Source organism: Dromaius novaehollandiae, chromosome 3 (assembly GCF_036370855.1).
Source record: "Dromaius novaehollandiae isolate bDroNov1 chromosome 3, bDroNov1.hap1, whole genome shotgun sequence".
In the NCBI taxonomy this organism is placed as follows: Eukaryota; Metazoa; Chordata; class Aves; order Casuariiformes; family Dromaiidae; genus Dromaius; species Dromaius novaehollandiae.
Genome location: NC_088100.1, coordinates 97,406,540 through 97,423,968, shown reverse-complemented (window position 1 = coordinate 97,423,968; position 17,429 = coordinate 97,406,540). Strand labels below are relative to the sequence as shown.

Below are 17,429 nucleotides of genomic sequence, written 5' to 3'. Positions count from 1 at the left end.
AGAACAGGCTCTTAACTGAAATTTTTTGTGTTGAAGCTGCTGAGCTTGAGGGAGAGAACTTATCTTTTCCTCTAGTCATTCTGGCTCCCACAGGATAAATGAGCATTTTGGATGCTCACATTAATAAGTTTGTGTGTTGGCTCAACTTACCATCCAAGGAATCGCAAGCACTTTGTTTCCTGGGTTGTTTGCCCCAAAAGAAACCCCCCCACCCACCCAGTCACCACCTTCCTCACTGCAAATCCACTAGTTAACTGGCAGCTTTGGCAGCTGAGCCATCAGAGCAAATCCCTATCTGTGCAGCAGGATCACAGCTCCTAAGCACCAGCTAAGGGTTGACAGAGTTGTTTTGCAAGCTTGTTGCTGGCTCTTTTCCTCTGCAGTTGCCAGGCTTCCTTCCTCAACCCAGAGGAGACAGTGGAGCCATCATAAACAAGGTGATAAGTAATTCTGTGAAACTGAAGCCATCATTTAGACACTTTTCGTAGCCGTTTCCTCTCCTGGGGGAACTGCGCATTTCCCCCATTATCTTGAGACCAGACCTGTTCAGATGTTTGGGGCCACTGTAAGGAACAAAACTGATCCACTGTGCAAGCACAAAGATTTTAATGAAGGTCCATTAGTGGGAGAATTGGTGCTCTGCTGGTCAGAGGTGGATTATGCTGATTTCCAAGGAATCTCTGTAGCTCCTGTTTATCCATGTGAATCACTTGCATTCCTTTGTTGTGGTAAGTTATCCTCTATGTCCCTGAGGTGCTCATTACCAAATTATTTGGGCTCTGTTTACGTAACTTTAGAAACCACAGTAAATTCCTGAAAGACAAAACTCCCCAGCTCTTCTCTGTCCCCCCCTCTAAAATGTGTGTAATGCTTGCCAAAAGAAGAACCTGAAGTATTTCCTAAAGCCCTCAAGGTCCTGGGGCCATTCAGTCACCTCTGGAGAATAAAACTTGCATCCAAGCCTAAAGACATTGTGCTTGGCCTGATCTCTCCCTAAGGCTAATTCTGTAGCAGATGCCTCTCCCCCTGAGATCCAACCTGATCTTCCAGTAGGTGATTAGCTTTAGTTGTAGTTTCCATGGACAGCCCTCTAGAGACCATGCTGCTATACTAATCAGTATGGTCCTCATGCTGCACCTTGCTCTGAGATCAGATTAAAGTCTAGAAATTCTAGCAGGCAAGTTGCTTGCCTACAGCTCAACCCATAAATGATATTTCAGAAGGTACTCAGGGAATTGTTGAAAGGGAGAAGGGATGGAATGATTACTCCTTTTATACCTCAACTTTCAAGCACTGTTTTTCACAAACAAGCAAACCAGTTATAATTAGTTTGAGTTCTGTGCTATTTAGGCTACCTGTTAACAGTAAAGACAGGACGCAGTGATAGACTACAGCAATATAGCGTACAGAATAGTATATAATATAGTAACAGAATATGTTACCTCCTGGTGCACAAGAGACGGCCTACCAATGGAGGGGACAGGAATTAGCAAGAATTCTAGATTTTCAGCAAACTGTCATGATGGATTGTCCTGACCACACTCAGAGAAGGAAGCAGGAGTTCCTTCTTGCCAAACAAATGGGAGTCATGAAACATCACAGCTCTCTAGTATCTTTGGAACATGGACCACAGAGCACCACTTCCATTAATGCGTGTGCAATATTTATCAAAAGGCTTTAATTCTTTATCTTCTCAATGAGTTTATTCACTCATTCTCTTCTGTACATGTAACAGAAAATACAGCAGTATCTATAATTCAGCAAAATCTCTTTATGCGTGAAAGTTCATGATTTATGAGACATTTTATGTTACGAGAAGATAAGGAGACATGCTCCCTGTGGGTTCACAAGCGTTGGAGCCGGAGCAGGATGCTCTAGCTGGAATGCAGTAGTGTGGTCCTTGCCCAGCTCGCTCTGCATTTCCTATAGCAGCTCAGCTAGCTTTGAGTAGAACTGAGATTGCACTCTGAGGCTCTGGTTGTAGCTGTGCAGAGGATGTCATTCATAACACACACTATCCGAGAAACTGCTGGTAGTGGAAAACCAAACAAGTTAAGATTTTTTAAATATCTCATCACTTCTTTCAGGAGACATCTGCTGTAATCTAGGTTGGCATGCTATGGGCTTCTGTCAGCCATGTCCTCACTGCACTACACCCTTCCCCGGAGACATATACGCTGTGCTTACTCTGGCGATTAATTTGGCCAAACCATTCTTTGGTACCAAGTTTCACAGAGAGCCTTGGCAGAGCTCAGATTATTATTTATGAGAACGTGTTCATGACTCGTATGTTGAGACAAGATTTACTCTGTACAGAGAGAGACAAAGATAACGTGCATGGGAAATAAGCACATCAGCCCTTCCTTTCCTGTAAACCCGTGCATTGAAAATTGGGGAAAGGTCCAGCACTGTTGCTGGAGGAAATGTGAGCAGCCAGAAATTCCTTATTCATCAGCCACAACACACAGTGGGCACTCAGATTAATTGGGTGTCCAAGTTTTAAGCCTGGACAATTCCCAACTATATGCAGTAACATCTGGCTATGTGCGACAGAGCATAGGCACCTGCTTGCTGTCAGAATACAGGCAAATAGCTGCTTGGGTCTGCAAGGAGGGCTTCATCGCTGCCATAACTTCAAAATATTTTTCTAGAAGTTACGAGGGCTCACTGTGTACACAAGAAAGGCAAGTTCTAGACTCTCTTCAGCCTGAGGACATTAAACCTGAGGCTTCTCATCCCAAGACTTGCCCCTTGCCCCTGCCCTGCTCTCTGAATCATTTCTGAGTAATAATGGATTGTTTAATGCAAAATGCATTCACAGCCCATGAAGCACAGTCTAGAACAACCACTTTCCAGTCAAGTGCTCTAGCTATCAGGTTAGCACTTTTTAGCCTTTTGCAAATATGTTGCATGCTTTTTTTCTCTCATGCTGAGGCTGTTCAGGATCAGTCTTGCACATACTTTGAAATACTTGGACATAGCTAGGCTGAATCTCACTAATTTCAACAGGGCTTTGTGCCAGGGAAGCTAGATATCACTGAGATTTGGAGCCTTAACTTAAAATTATGTATTATAAATTATTATAAATTACTGGGTTTGGACCTCTGAATGTATATTTTTACAGAAAACACTAAGAGCTTGAGTCCTAGTTGAAGTTCTGTGCGCTCTGCTGCAACATTACTATGACAACTGCTAAGATCTGGGCTTGGAGAAATCTTGCCTTCCCCAGGAAAACAGTGTGTGAAACAAATACTGCGTTTTGTTAGTCTCAAACATGTGGTCGAGACATCTTGTTAGGCTTCCTTGCTTGCTGCTTCATCTCCATGTAGGTCTCAGCAAAGGAAGAACTATCAGGAGAATAGTCAGAGTGCTGCAAACAATTCAGCTTTGACTGAAGCTTAAGTGACGACAATCCAATGAGGTAGAAAAACATTATTCTTTTCATTCTTCCTGGGCTCCTATGAGCCTCCCTATGAAGAGATCAGAGCCTCCTGGTTTGAAATGCTGCCCTAGAGTTTGCTTTTTATGTCAATAAACGTTTTATCACATTTAAGCTTCAAATGCACTACCAACATCCCTCTAGCATTTGATGAACTGAAGTAGATACACCAAGCCTGTGCACTGGGCAGCATGCAGCGCGACACAGTGCATCCCTGCTGCATAGGAGGGGGCTTGCCTTGGATTCACAGAGGGGCCTTGGACAATATGGTCTCTTTGCAATTACGCACTGACTCGAAAAGCACGTCGGGCAAGCTAAGGAAGTGAGCCACTCCTCTCTTTGTCTCTTCACCACATTCCATCTTTCTTCCTTTTGCTGTTTACTCTCTCTCCAGAGATGTTTCCCCTGCTGCTGCTATATGGTTGGCAAATCATATCCGTATGGACAAGTCTGTGGTAGGCTTAAGGTATTGCTGATTCTTCAGACTCACCTAGTTTCTCTCTCCCATTACGGCTTTGCAGTTTCATTTCTTCCCTTTACCTCATGCTCATCCTTAGCACACAAAGGGGCTTAAGTGAAGTAAGCAGCTTTCTACTGCTAGGCTACTTCTGGTACCTGAAGTACCAGAGCTGAAATCTGAGAGTTGAATCTACTGAGCTGAAACCCTCACAGAGAGCACAAGCGCTATGAATAGTTATGTAGCATCTTCGTGTTTGCTGTTCCCAGCACTTCCCAGCTCCCCCCCCCAGCTCATGCCATTCCTTCCTTCCTCCTTCCCCCATGCTGGAGTTGTCAGTGCCCCTGCCTGCCTGCCTGCCTGCCCTCTCCATCCCTCTCGCCGTCCCCTCCTCAGCTTCGGCAAATGCAGCACTTCAGCGTCACTGACTGACAGGGCATGCAGCTTCAGCAGAGAAGTTGAAAGAAATCACAGCGAAGTTAGGTCTCTTTTTTTACTCTAGGAGGCCTAAGATTTCCAGACCTAATCTCTGCTATTTTCCAAAAAGTCCGTCTGATACATCATGATTTGTGCAACAGATTTTGCTTACAACTTATTCTGATTGCTAAATAATCACAGAAGTGTGCATTGCCCTATAGCAATGCGGATTTTTTCCATTACATGAGACTGTTATCACCAAGTGCCAAATGCATCTGAAAGGCTTTTTGTAGGATTCTGCTGAATAAGCACGCTTTTGAATGAGCACTTTTCTGCACTATGCCCTGGTCTTGCCTGCTCCTTATTACCCTTCTATTAACCACTAGTGACATGTGCATCTTGCAGATTGTAGTAGCGAGTAAGGATGCTCTATTTACCTTGAAGGTAGTCACCTAATGCAGTAGAAGTAGCCCAGCAACAAGAAGTCTGCATAGCCTAATTTACTCTGGTTACTTCTTAGGATATGTTGACAATAATGGGACAAAATGGCTCTGCTCCACAGAGGAAAGTCACAAAGAGGACTTCACTGTGGAATTCAGGTCTCATGCTGCAAAGAGAAGTTGCATTCAGAATACATATTAAAATCAATTTTAAAGGATAAAGAAAGATTCCAGTCCATCTATACAGGTTGTCCAAAAAGAGATGGCCATGCAGACAAAACAAAAAGCAGCCTTCTGTGAAGGGAAAATAAAATGCTTTTCTGGACATCTCTTTCCAATGCAAGTCACCAAGGAAAGAATAAATCTGTGCCACCTTAGTGCAAGGAGATGAGGATGCCAAGTCTACCAAAACAGCACCCTGCTGCCTGTTAGGTGTCCGAACTAAACATTAGCAAAGGAAGTTTTGATTTTTGTTACTAAAAATAACCTCCCAGTTGTGCATGAAGCTTGTTTTATACTCTTCCGTATTGCCTTTTCTGAACTATTTAATGAGAATTTTATGAACCAAAAGCCTTTAAGGAGGATTCTTCAAACTGTAAGGAAAAACAGGCACAAATCAGGAATTTCAAGACTTCATAGTGTGAATTATGCTCACTTTTTTTAATGGAAATTGAGAACAAATCACTTTTTTGCCAATCTAAGTTAAATTGAAATATGGCTCTTCTGTTCTAAAGCAAGAATAGCCTCACTTGCCTACCAGTTACTAAGTATCACACCACCAAAGGCAAGGTAAAGACAAGGGAGTCCAACCAGTATCATTATAGAAGTGGTTTTGGTTTTGTTTGCTGGTTGTTTTACATGCAGACAAGGACTAAAATACTTTTGAAAAAGCTTCCCATAAACACATCCCCTTCCCTCCTGTCAAATTAAAAAAAAAAACACATTTAGGAGTCCAGCTACCAGCATAAGGCTCCCTAAATCAGAAAACTAGATTCAGTATCTCCGCACTGCCTTCATTCATGGCTAGACTGTTTCAGTTTCACTTTGCCACAATCCTTTTTTATAAATGTATTTTCTCTAATTGTTTCAACTCCTTCTTGCACAGTCTGGATTGAAAGCCCAACCTGCACTAGTCTGTCTCTGTTTGCAAGCTCTGAAGTTTATCTTCAGACCTGAAGAAGAAAATTAAATTAATCTGCACAAATTACCCTCAGTCCTCCTTGAGTGAATTAGCATCCAAGCTCTATACAGATATATTAGCACAACCAGCACATAAAAAGCATACATCTGGTTAGGAAGGCCTGGTACAAGCCCTAGCAATGTGCTGCCCACAGGAGCTCAAAAGCAAAATGATTCCCGCCCACCTTTTGTTTTGGTTCTCCTTTTTTTCCTTTTTTCCTTACTATTTATACAATACTTCAGTTTAAAAAGAAGCCTATCCTCATAGCTCGTTAGGGCCTGACGCAGTACCAAGAACACTGACAGAGAAGACTACGCTCAGAGGTACTCACCATCTTTGGGAGGAAAATAACCGGGCAAAAATAGAAGTGCCGGTGATAGCCAGGAGGTGGCAGAGGAGCGAGGCCACCTTGTTCACTGGTTTCTGCATTGCTTTGGCAAAAAAACACCACTACAGTCCAAAGGCAACAAAACCCAGCCCCACCCTCCTTCTTCGAGAATAAGAGGATGAAACCTGTAATCACTTTCCTGCTTGTATTTATACTAATTGCTCATCTCCCTGAGATCTGACTTTATGAAATTATGCATGCACAGCAAGCAGATGAGTTTCCATAGAAACTCAGGAACTGAACTTTCATTAGAAAAATGTTTTAAAAAAAATATCTTCCAGATAAAAATGCAAATTGCCTGTCAGTGGGTGGCTTTCTGAATTTATATATAAATTTTTTCTTTTGCACTGTAGGCAGATTCCAGCTGGACCTACATAGCAACAACATGCAGGCATTGTTTATAGCAAGGCAGACTCCATAGGGAAATAAGAAATTCAGCAGCAAGGAGCAGCTCTCAAGTGCAAATACCTCAGGGAAACAAAAAACAAAGTGTACAGTGCTGCATGTTTGCGTAGGCTTGGGGTTGCTGCAGCCTGCAGCGCTTAGAAAATGGTTGTGGTTGGCAGGGAGTGGGGGAAGGAAGGCAAGAGAGCAGACCCAAATCAAGAAGCCCTTCTGCACCCGGGATTAATAATGTTCCACCTGTCCTTTAAATATCTAGGGACGTACTTCTGACTGGTCAGTTAGGCTTCCCTGGGACAGCTGATGCCACCTGCCCCAGCTCGCTGTGGGCTGATGAGCAGATCCAGATCCTGTGGCTGAGCGCGTTTGCAAAGCCTGGCCTGGGTTAGGGCCTGAAACCCTTCTTTTGCCAGTGCCACATGGGCACAGCCCAGCCCTCGGCAGCAGTGCAAGGGAAGTGGGGCCTCGGCCCCCAGTGTAGGTCAGCCCAAACAGCCGTGCACCTCAGCAAGATGAAAACTTTAGCCCCTCAGTTAACTGCTGCTAACCTTTCTGCCTGTGTCTCTCCTCCAAAACATACCGCAGGGTTCTTTTTTCGCTCATCCAATATATTGCAGTCCATGAAGTCTTTCCGCTGGCTTTGGGGCACACGAGCTAGCCTTTCTGAGGGCTCACAGACGTTTTTTCAAGTTAAACTGGCATGCTTGCAAGCACTCGATACCAATGACTTACTGGTGGGCTACACTTAGTACCTGTCCCAGGTGCGCACGGTACCTGGGGTTTACATACAGCCACCTCCTCCTAGTGCTGCAAAACATCCACAGGGACCGTTAGGCTAAAAGATGCTCTGCCCTCTTCAAGCACAGGCAGAGGAAGATGCAGCAGAGCCACAGCGGGCAGTCATGGAGAGAGGGAGCCAAGCCAGCCTCTCCACTCCTCGCCCAAGGGTGCAGGCGCACCGCAGGACCCATGCTGCACGAGTGCCGCCGCAGCTTTCCAATGAGGTGGATTTCATGTGAGCATTGCCGAGACATGCCAGATTGGCAGGCGGGAAGGGAGTCCCCACGTCGGGCGGGAGGGATGACAGGCAGCAGCTACAGGGGCTCGCTGGCCGACCTGCCTCCGGGGCGAGCGGCCCCAGGAGGCTGCGGCACCCTCGAGACACCACGTCATCTTGTGCTGGGATGAGGCCAGCGCTGGGTCCCCGGCCACCAGGGAGCAGGATCCTCACTGCTCGGGCAGAGCGACAGGAAGAATTTTTAGGAAGAGTGGTTTTGTGGTCAGGGACCAACACGAGCTGAGAGCGCTCTCGTCTATTCTTGGCTCTGCGGCAGACTTGCTATGGCCACATTACTTGCCCTTTCTGTACCTCATTATCCCTGTCAAGCTGGTGACTCAAATTATAATTGCACAAATTCCTTCCAGTCTGTTATTACATGCTTGCATTCGTTTCCAAGCAGCTACCTCCACATTGACCAAACTCTCCCTTTGGAGTACCTTTATACAACCTGTGTCTGATCGCAGGGGAAAAGCAAGGTTAGGCCTGGTGTCTCATCATTTTTCAACAGAAAGATAAACGTAAAGGAAGAACATCCTCACTAAATCTTTAAGTGATCAGATTTGATATTGAATTGATATTCAGGTCGAAGTTACGTGCAAGGAGGATCCATCTTTATTTGATTAATCACATATTTCTTAACCCTTCTCTGGCAAAGTAATGTATTTTTATAGTTGTTAGTAATATCATGGCTGCATAGTCTTAGTCATGCTGCTGCACCCAGCATCTAATAGCAGTTTAGGAAAAGCAAACAAAACCCAAAGGAAACATCTTTACTACTTGCAAAAATACCACCATTCTTTCATGAGAAAATTATTTTAGGTTCTAGTTGCAAGAGTTTTAAGGTTTCTTATATCTTTTGATATCAACCAAATGCAATTAGACCCATTAAAGACTAAGCTAATGCTTTTCTTCATATGTATGATTTCCTGAGACTATGTAGTTTGTGGATGCAAAGCATGAAGTCAGGCAGTCATCTCACTAATGTTTCCATGTGCATCTGCTAAATTAAATTTTAGTATTTTCTTACAAAAAGATTTCCAATACATGGTGTGTATTTACTGTGGGCTGATATTATACTGTGGACTGTTGTAATATGAAAACCTTTGAATTGCTGAGCACCTTGACTGAGAATTCAGTGGAAACAGCACATTTGTGCACTGGGATCCCTCACCCAACATGGAGAAGGGCTGTTGGCTTTGCAAAAGACATGGGCAACTTAGATGTGAGCTCATGCATTGCATAACCTTGATCCTAGGAGTGCAAGCTTCATGAATTTCAAACCATCAGTTGTATTGTGGTGGTGGTTCTGACAACGTAACAGATATTTGATGGACCCTGCTGGGGCATCCCTCACCCAGCAAGAAGAGCACTTTAAGCTTGTACTGCCAAAAGGTCCCTAGAAAGGTCACCCGCTGCTGGTGGTGGAATCTGTGAGATTTGGTGCTGCAGCATGTGAATGGCCTGGATGTAAGCAGAAGCCACATAGGGCTTGGCAGGCAACATGAAGACATTGGCTGCTACTTCCCAAGGCCACACCTGGATGATACTGGTGAGACACACTGCTGGCAAGAGGCTCATCCTGGTGTGTGCACCTTGAGGTTGAAGCAGAGAATTGGCACTAATACACTGTGGCATGCAAAGCCCAGTGCAGTTGACTGCTGTGTAATTAAAAGGGAGCCTGGCTCGTGAGATGCTCTGTGGGTTCAGGCACATCCATGCAAGCCCGATAGGAAAACATGTTCTTCCTACCACTTCTTTCATCCTCCCCCTCCTGTTCCTTCCAGATGGTTACACCCACTCGTGTCTTTTCTTACCCTAAGGACAGCTTTTTAAGCAAGAATTCTTCATCCCTCTCCTCCCCCACAATGCTTTAGGATTTACATGGAGCATAAATAGCACTTGGACAGAGTGCACTGATGCTGTTACATACAGTCAGCCCTAGAGGTCTGGAAGGGGACCTCATTCCCCTAACTACATTTTTTTCAAAAGGAATGGTCTTTCTATACAAATGTCAAGACCTAGGATCAGAGAGACTTTACCTCAGACTCAGTTGGATGTTCTGGACGTGCAAGAGTTCATTTAGATACTTGGAATAATTGAACCTGTATGTATTTTCCTGTGGATTAAAAGCCGATGTAAGCTTCTGGAGGAGAGTAGGATGCTTAAAGAACCTTTCCCCTCTTACTAGCATCACACAGTACCAGTATGTGCTCTCCCAGTAACAGACAGCTAGAGCATTTGCAGGGCTGGATCAGACTCTACTAGTAAAAAAACAAACAAACAAACAAACCAACCCCAAAACAAAAACTTCCCAATAAAATATAATCAAAAAAGCATAGCTTAATAGCTGATTGCTTCTATTCTCCATAAATAGTGGGAGATCTATCTCCTAGGACTATGATACCTGCCCTCTTTTGTCTACCTAGACCGTTAGGAGCTTTTGTTCTCCTGTTTTGTACCATTGTTAACTGCTCATCACTTGTTTATTGACAGGGCCCAGTGCTGAGCAGACTTGGGCGGAAGGACCTGGCCCAAAAGGTCCTTCGAGACGCAGTCCGGATACAGAACACCAGTCACAGAGCCTGGAACAGCCTTGGGGAAGTCCTGCAAGCACAAGGGAAAAACGAAGCAGCTGTTGAATGCTTCCTCACTGCTCTAGACCTCGAATCCAGCAGTCCTGTCATCCCTTTCACTGTCATACCCCGGGAGCTCTGAAGCTTTGCCCTTCAGCGAAGCATCTGCATTCAATGGACAGGCACAAAAAAAAGCAAAAAAAACCCCACAAAAAACAAAAACCCATAACCACAGAGAAGAAACTCTGGATTCAACAGAAAAGTGCCATCGTAACCTGGAATTGGGCAAAATTCCAGGATGGAGCTCAGGTCTACATGCTTAGCCGAGAGAAGCCTAACTTTAGGACAATATGCAACAGGCAGGGAAAAAAATGCATTTTTTCTTCACAGATACCTGGCTAAACTCCTGTTCAAGTTAACAGCAAGATTTATTTCAAAGTGTTGGTTCAAGGTGACTGACTGTAGCATAGTTGATGCTAGAGTGTAGCTGTTTGAAGCACTTGCACCTTTCAATTTTTATTAAAATTGAAATCCCCAAACCCTGAGTTAAAGCTCAGGCCTGCTCTAAGCAAGAGTAAATGCACCAACTAACTTGAACCAAGCTGTGCTCAAGTTTGTGCTCAAGTATGTGACTGTCTCCACATGGGTCTGACAGAATGACAATTAGACTATATAGGCAAGTAATATATACTGTTTACAAAATTATTTCAGCTGTTCTGATAACCCTTCTTCCTGACTTGTTCTTATATATTGCATATACTTGCTATATTTAGTGTAGCATTTGCCTAAACCAGTTTAAGTTAAAAAATACCTTTTCTTTTTTTCTTTCTTTTTTTTAAGCTGCTATTGTAGCATGTTTTGCAGGAGCAGAAAGACCAAAGACTGATTAGTTCACATTTGGACTAGTATTAAAAACACACATGTATATCTCTCCAGTTACATATTTATTGCAAGGACTTTCATGAACTAGCTAGTTACAAACTGTCTAGCTTCACTCTTACTAATCACCTGTTCCAGCACTTTTAGTAAGGAATATAGTGATTATCAGTATATACTGCCTGAACTCTGTGTTTTACTTCATTACTGTTCCTGGCACAGAACATTTTCATATCCATCTTCTCATGATATAAGAGATGGCAGCAGTCTAAGGCAAAATATGCTGAAAGCAGTATGTGTATATATGAATTAGCTTTATTTTTACTGTACCTTGAATTTTCTATAGAAATTTTATGTTAGCAGTACAGAGCTGGAGCCTTCAGTAGAGTGGGATCATTTTGTGTATTATATCAGATGCAAGAGTGATCTCCAGAGCCATCTGAGGAGCTCCTCGTCCACTCACCCTCCCAACTGCTGGCATTGCAGGGAGAGGGGACACAGCTGGCATGCCCTATGCTAAGCTGATCCTTAGCTGTATTTGACCTCCACGTGGCCTTGGCAGCAACTTAGAGCTGTAACATGACACACAAGAACCAGCCCTGTCCAGAGCAGGCCCAAGATGAAGATGGTGCAAAAATGAGCTGCAGGCACTGTCTACAGAAAATGTTCGAGGCTGCGTGTACATTTCTGTCCAGAGTAGATTTCTATCAGTGCACTGTTTCTATTTCATAAATAGATTTTTGCAGTAAAATATGCTCAACAGTATAATTCTACCCAGGATTGTGATCAGCAACTAGATCATCCAGAAATAATATCTTCAGGCAATAAGAAAATAAGGTTTGGTTTTGTTTTTTAAAGACCCTCTGGCTATGACAGCAGACTTGCAGTCAGTGCTGTTTGCAGTTATTTGGATATCTACAGCCTACTTGAGATGTGGTTTCCACTCGGTCCCTCTCCCGCTGCTCCCAGACCGCACCAGTGCCAGACCCTGCCCACACGCAGCTTTTGCTCCCACTGCCCAGCTTCCCCACAGGGTGCCTGTGCCAAAGAGAGCAGTCTGCAGCAAGTTTTCTGTCAACATCCTGTTGCACTCCCAAACCTTTTCTTCTTCTTTTTTTTTTTTTTTTTTTTTTTTTGTTAATTAGATTAGTGCAACAGCCCAGATTATTCCTCTATTCACCAAGGCATTTGGAGTGAAACCAGCCTGGTCCCTGAAAGGTGGTCAGCCCGTGAGCGCTCTGTCTTTTTTAGTGACATACAAGCCGCAAACTAGGCTTTTTAGGCCAGAGCCTGGTTTCCAAGGGAACAGCATTCCCTAGCCACGTTACCCATTTGCAATAGCACCAGCAGCCAAGGAAGGAGTAGGTGTTAAAGTACCAGAATTAAATGAGTTTCATGGAGATGAAAGATGCAGCAGAAACCATTTTCCTATAAATGATGCTGTGAAGTCGGCCGGCTCTGCAGTGCAGGTGGGAAAAGTAAAAGGGGGAAAAGAGAGTATTTTTGACATAAACTGGAAGTTGTTATCTGAATGTTTTGGACCCAGTTCCATTGTCAGATTTAATCTGGCAATAGACTTTACTAGAGCTATTCTGATATTCATTCTGGTCCATGAGTGCTATTTCCAGCATGGCAGCAAGCCCTCTGTATAGGACACACACACACAGTGCCCCAACATCACCATTTTCCTGTGTTATTTGTGTCCATAAAGCACTGCCATAGTAACTTCCATGTACAGAGCAAACATTCAAGCTACGCATCGCTCTCTGACTGAATAATCAGTTTAAGAGGTCAGTAATTCAGCTGGCCAGTGACCTGGCAGGAAGGTACCCATTTCCCAAATAGCAAGTGGGAAGGGAATGCTCATGCACTTACTTCTACACGCCTAGCTTGTAAACAGCCACCAGCACATCACATCTGCTGTGTCATGAGAACTGGAACTTCACCTCAGTGACGCCAGAACTGGTGCAGCAGTCGCCCTTCCCAGGAGAGAGGAAAATGCTCATGGGCACCTTGTGTGATCGACCAGCGAGATGATCCCAGGGTCATACTAGATATATGTGGAATATACTACATATATATTGTAGATGTTAAGGAGTGTTAGTGGCATTGGAATTGCAGTCATAAGAGTCTCTGCTTCAGTTGTTGCAGAGAAGACAAACACAAGTAATTCCCATTAACATCAATAGGAGTTACATGCCATAAGGTATTCTGTCAGCACAGCACACCACAGCCCTTACATTAATTGCAGGCAAAGCTCTGTTTCAGCTTCCTGGAGAGCACAAAGCACCCACTTGCCGGAGTGGCGTTAAGGGCACTGATACATTTCTATGTTCTCATCTTAATACTCAGGACAATATAATCTCAGGCTATAGACCCCTAAATACTCTGCACAGGGCAGGAAAGAGGGCAGTCATTAGAGATTTGCAAGTATTGTTTCAGTAAATCCTCAGTCTGTATTTGTTATTAGTGTTACCCGAAACAGAAGTCTTCCCAAGCTTACATGCTACCCATGCTCTTAAGCATGTACTTTGTTTATCCTTCCAGACACAGGAAAACAAAGATGACTACTACAAACTTGCAAGTCTGAGAAATACAAGCATATGTACTGTAGTATTTCTTTAGATGCCAGTGCTGATAAATCTAATAGATCCACTTCCATGAGCTCATTTAGCAATATTGTTTTGTATAGCAGGAAGCCTGGCGTGTTTAATGCCCAGGGTCTTAGACCAAGAACTTCAGATTTACATCTCATCCCTCTTGCAAATATTGCAGGTGCTCATAAGCAATGAAAGTTCAGGGAACAGTAGTACTAAAACTCCAGAATCAGTACTTCACATCACTTGAGTACAGCAAGGTATCCCTCTAGGATTTTAGAAAGAGGGAGGAAAAAAAGTATCACTGTTTAAGGGATCCACATATGCCCAAGTTCCATTCATTTAACCACAAGGTTATTTTCCTTTGAGTTGTCAGAGTGCATACAAAAGAAAAGTAATTAGCTCCTATTTTTCTGATGCCCAGTAAAGGAGCAGCATTTGCTATCTCCTTTAAACAACAAAGTTTGTATACACTGTAACAAAAACAAGTCTGCCTCCAAGATAACATGGCAAGAAGCCCAACAGGCCAGGGACCAGTCCCCATCCCTGCCTTGGCCTGCGTGAGGTGTCATGAGCTCCACTGAAGTTACTGGTATTTCTGACAACTTCCTCCAGCTGCAAATCTGCCCACTGGTGTGCTCGCTCCGTACAGGGAGTACACCGGAGCTGCCCTGTTCCTGCCTTGCACAAGTACCCCAGTCCGTTTCTATTGGTAACAGTTCATGCTACTGATTATCACAGCCTTTCAGAGGTGCTAATTATCTTTTCTTGGTAATGACTAATAAATCCAAATGGAGAACAGTCCTGGAGGGTGTTTACTTTAAAATTCACTGGCTGGGTACCAAAGTAGGCACAGCACTGACTGCTGAGGTTTGAGTTACAGAATTATTTTATCCAAATGAAGTCCCATTTTCAGAGAGCCTTGGTGAAGACAGAGTTTAGCCATTTTATATTTCTTTTTTATGATGGCAGAGCGGGAACTATAACCTTTTTCAGTGAAAGGGGGTCACTGCCATGATCTTTCTTCAGCGAAACCAACTGAGATTTGATAGTTGCAATTCAGCCTAGGAAAATAAGGCATCTCGGCACAGTGGTGATTGCTTTTGCTGCAGTTGTATTATAGGCACAATTGACACTTAGGCAATGAGCATGTGCAGCTGAGACCTCTTTCCCTCCCCCAGCATGGTACATGTTCAGCAAAGGCAAGCTGCTCAATGTGCAGAGGGTCCCCATCAGCGCTGCCCCAGTGCCTGCTCCTCCCTATGCCATGGTTACCACCACCAGCTGCAGTCTGGTTCCTCAGCACCCCTTGGCTTTTGCTGCTTTAATCCATCCTCTGACTGCTCCCCAAGCCTGTCTCCAGAAGGTGATCTCCCCTCCTGTTATATTTTTGTTCTGTTTTGCAGGGTGTTAGCAAGTGGTCAGATAAACAGTTATTTTATCAGAAGTGAGAAGCAGCAATGAGAAGCAGCAACACTCATCACTGGTAAGTGGGAAGTCACCACTTATCCAGCAGCAGCCAGGACTGTTCCTCTGACTTTCGCCTTCAGTGAACCAGCTCCTCCCTTCAGCTCCTGCAACCTAAGGCAAGGTCCCAAGTAGCTAGATGCTAAAAGATCCAGCTAATTTCCCATCTGAGTGCACCTCTTAGCAGAGAAACATACTAGTTTGCAGCTAAAACTGCCGAAAGGGATGGTGACACCACACCATTGCAGAAGGGACCATGATGGTGCAATCCTGCTCTGAGACATGGTATGCAGGCGGGCGCTCGCAACTTTGGCACTTCATGAGTGTTTCATACTTAGCCATGCCATTCGAATACTGCTAACATGGGGTTTATTGGGATCCTTTTTCTTTGTAACTTAACATTTTTTTCTTGTAAGATGTTTTCACCAGATGAATAAATTGACCCTGTGGAAAGGAGGAAAAAAAAAAAGGGTGCTTCATACATAGTTATTTCCTGCCAATTTCTTTACTTTTAATGTATTCATGCCACAGATATTTCAAGCATTATGAAACGACTATTTGTTATATTAACTGGAACCTAGTGGGCCTAGCAAGTTACCAGTTGCGAAGGGTATTTTGGCCTACACTCTTGTAGTTCATGGGAAAAAGCATGAGCAAGTATGCAAGCAGCATGCTTTCAAGGAGGAACAGAGCCAGGAAAAAGGAGTAAATGTAGCCTCAGATGTTTGGATTTATGGGGATTTAAGCAAGCATCTTACTTTTCTTGCACTTCTTCCATTAAAAATAAACAAAGGTAGTGTGAGAAACTCTATCATCAAGTAATACACAACCACTATGCTATCACGCTTGTGGACTCACCTTATTTTGTCCACAATATCATTAATCATCTCTTTCTCCAAACAGTTACTCCTGTGGTTTTTTGGAATTAAACGTTTTCATTCAAGAGCTTCCAGAGAATTCTTAGCATTTACACATTAATCTTTTGGGCAACTTTCAATAGGGCCTTCTTAAAAAGCCAGACCCTTAGTTTTATACTCGAATGAGATCAAGCAAAGGGTTTTTGAAGAGCATTTCTTCCTAATTGTTGTGGCTGGTTTGGATTACAAGTGTATTCAGTAAAACTCAAGCAGAACATGATTCCTCTGCAGCAACAGTAGAATTAAATCCTTCAACTGATACTACAAAGTCTTAAAAACTGGAATTTGAAGCAAACAAAAAACTAGCTACCTTCCCCCCACATTCTCTCCCACAGGACACACAGGCAATGAACAGTCGTTGCTTTGGGGGCAGAGGGAGGAGGAGGGCAGTCAAGTCCCTACTGAACAGCAGCACAACTGAACCCAAACTAAAACAGGAGAATTTCATGGTTCAATCCCCTCCTAGGAGTAACTTGCAGAGAAAAGAAAATACACTTGACAGCTCTTCTTTGCTTCCATACTAACCACAGTACATTGCTTCTTATCCTCCCTGCATTGCACAGATGTTTAATAGTCCCAGTGTGTTTAAATGGGAAGAAATAAGCCTTTTTTCTCATTCTTGTTGGAAGGCACTTTGGATGGCTAAGGTACTCTCAACCGTAATTCACAATCGCTTCTTTCCTTGCTAAAGAACCTAGTTGTACTTTGTTAGTAATTTTGACATGATATTCTTACAAGCTCACTAGGAATATTTTTAGTAGCCTATTCAGACCACCACTTCTGTCTTTCTACTGCAGAATGGGGAAGACCAACTTAGATATGTACAGTATATTCCTGCCTGGTGTGAAGCCCAGGTAGTTAGAAAGTCCCATAAACAACAACGGAAGAGAAGAAAAGCATTGCTGCTGCCCACGTAAGCCCTTCCACACAGGTGGTCTTATACACTCTGGTTATCAGGTTTTTCTGGAGTCATCAAAGCAGCAACATTGATTTTGTCTCTCTTTAACCACATCCCTTGGGAGATGCCAAATCCCAGGCAATGATGTCGGAGCCAGACTTTGGAACTAAGTAAAAAACACACATATCCTACCAGTCTTTAAAGACCAGCGTTAGAGAAAGTGGACGTAAGCATCATCACAGTGGAAGTAAACATCACGAAACAAGTTTGTGTTGTTGCGAGTAGCAATCGCTATAGCATTAAACTGAGTCATGGCTG

At 43.7% G+C, this 17,429-nt stretch overlaps 1 protein-coding gene across 8 annotated transcripts in view; it reads left to right on the top strand.

Annotated features, from left to right (window-relative positions):
* Window positions 1–15,785, top strand: part of TTC7A (tetratricopeptide repeat domain 7A) — a 187,417-nt gene extending 171,632 nt beyond the window's left edge. For 6 of the 8 annotated variants that reach the window (XM_026121174.2, XM_064509557.1, XM_026121173.2 and 3 more), the window contains one exon: window positions 10,277–11,406. In XM_026121174.2, coding sequence (XP_025976959.1) covers window positions 10,277–10,498 — 222 coding nt within the window. In that variant the 3' untranslated portion in view covers window positions 10,499–11,406. Of the gene's footprint in view, window positions 1–10,276; window positions 11,407–15,235 lie in introns of those variants that run through there. The other 2 variants (XR_010388532.1, XM_064509558.1) reach the window with 2 other exon arrangements.
* The last annotated feature ends 1,644 nt before the right edge of the window (window positions 15,786–17,429 follow it).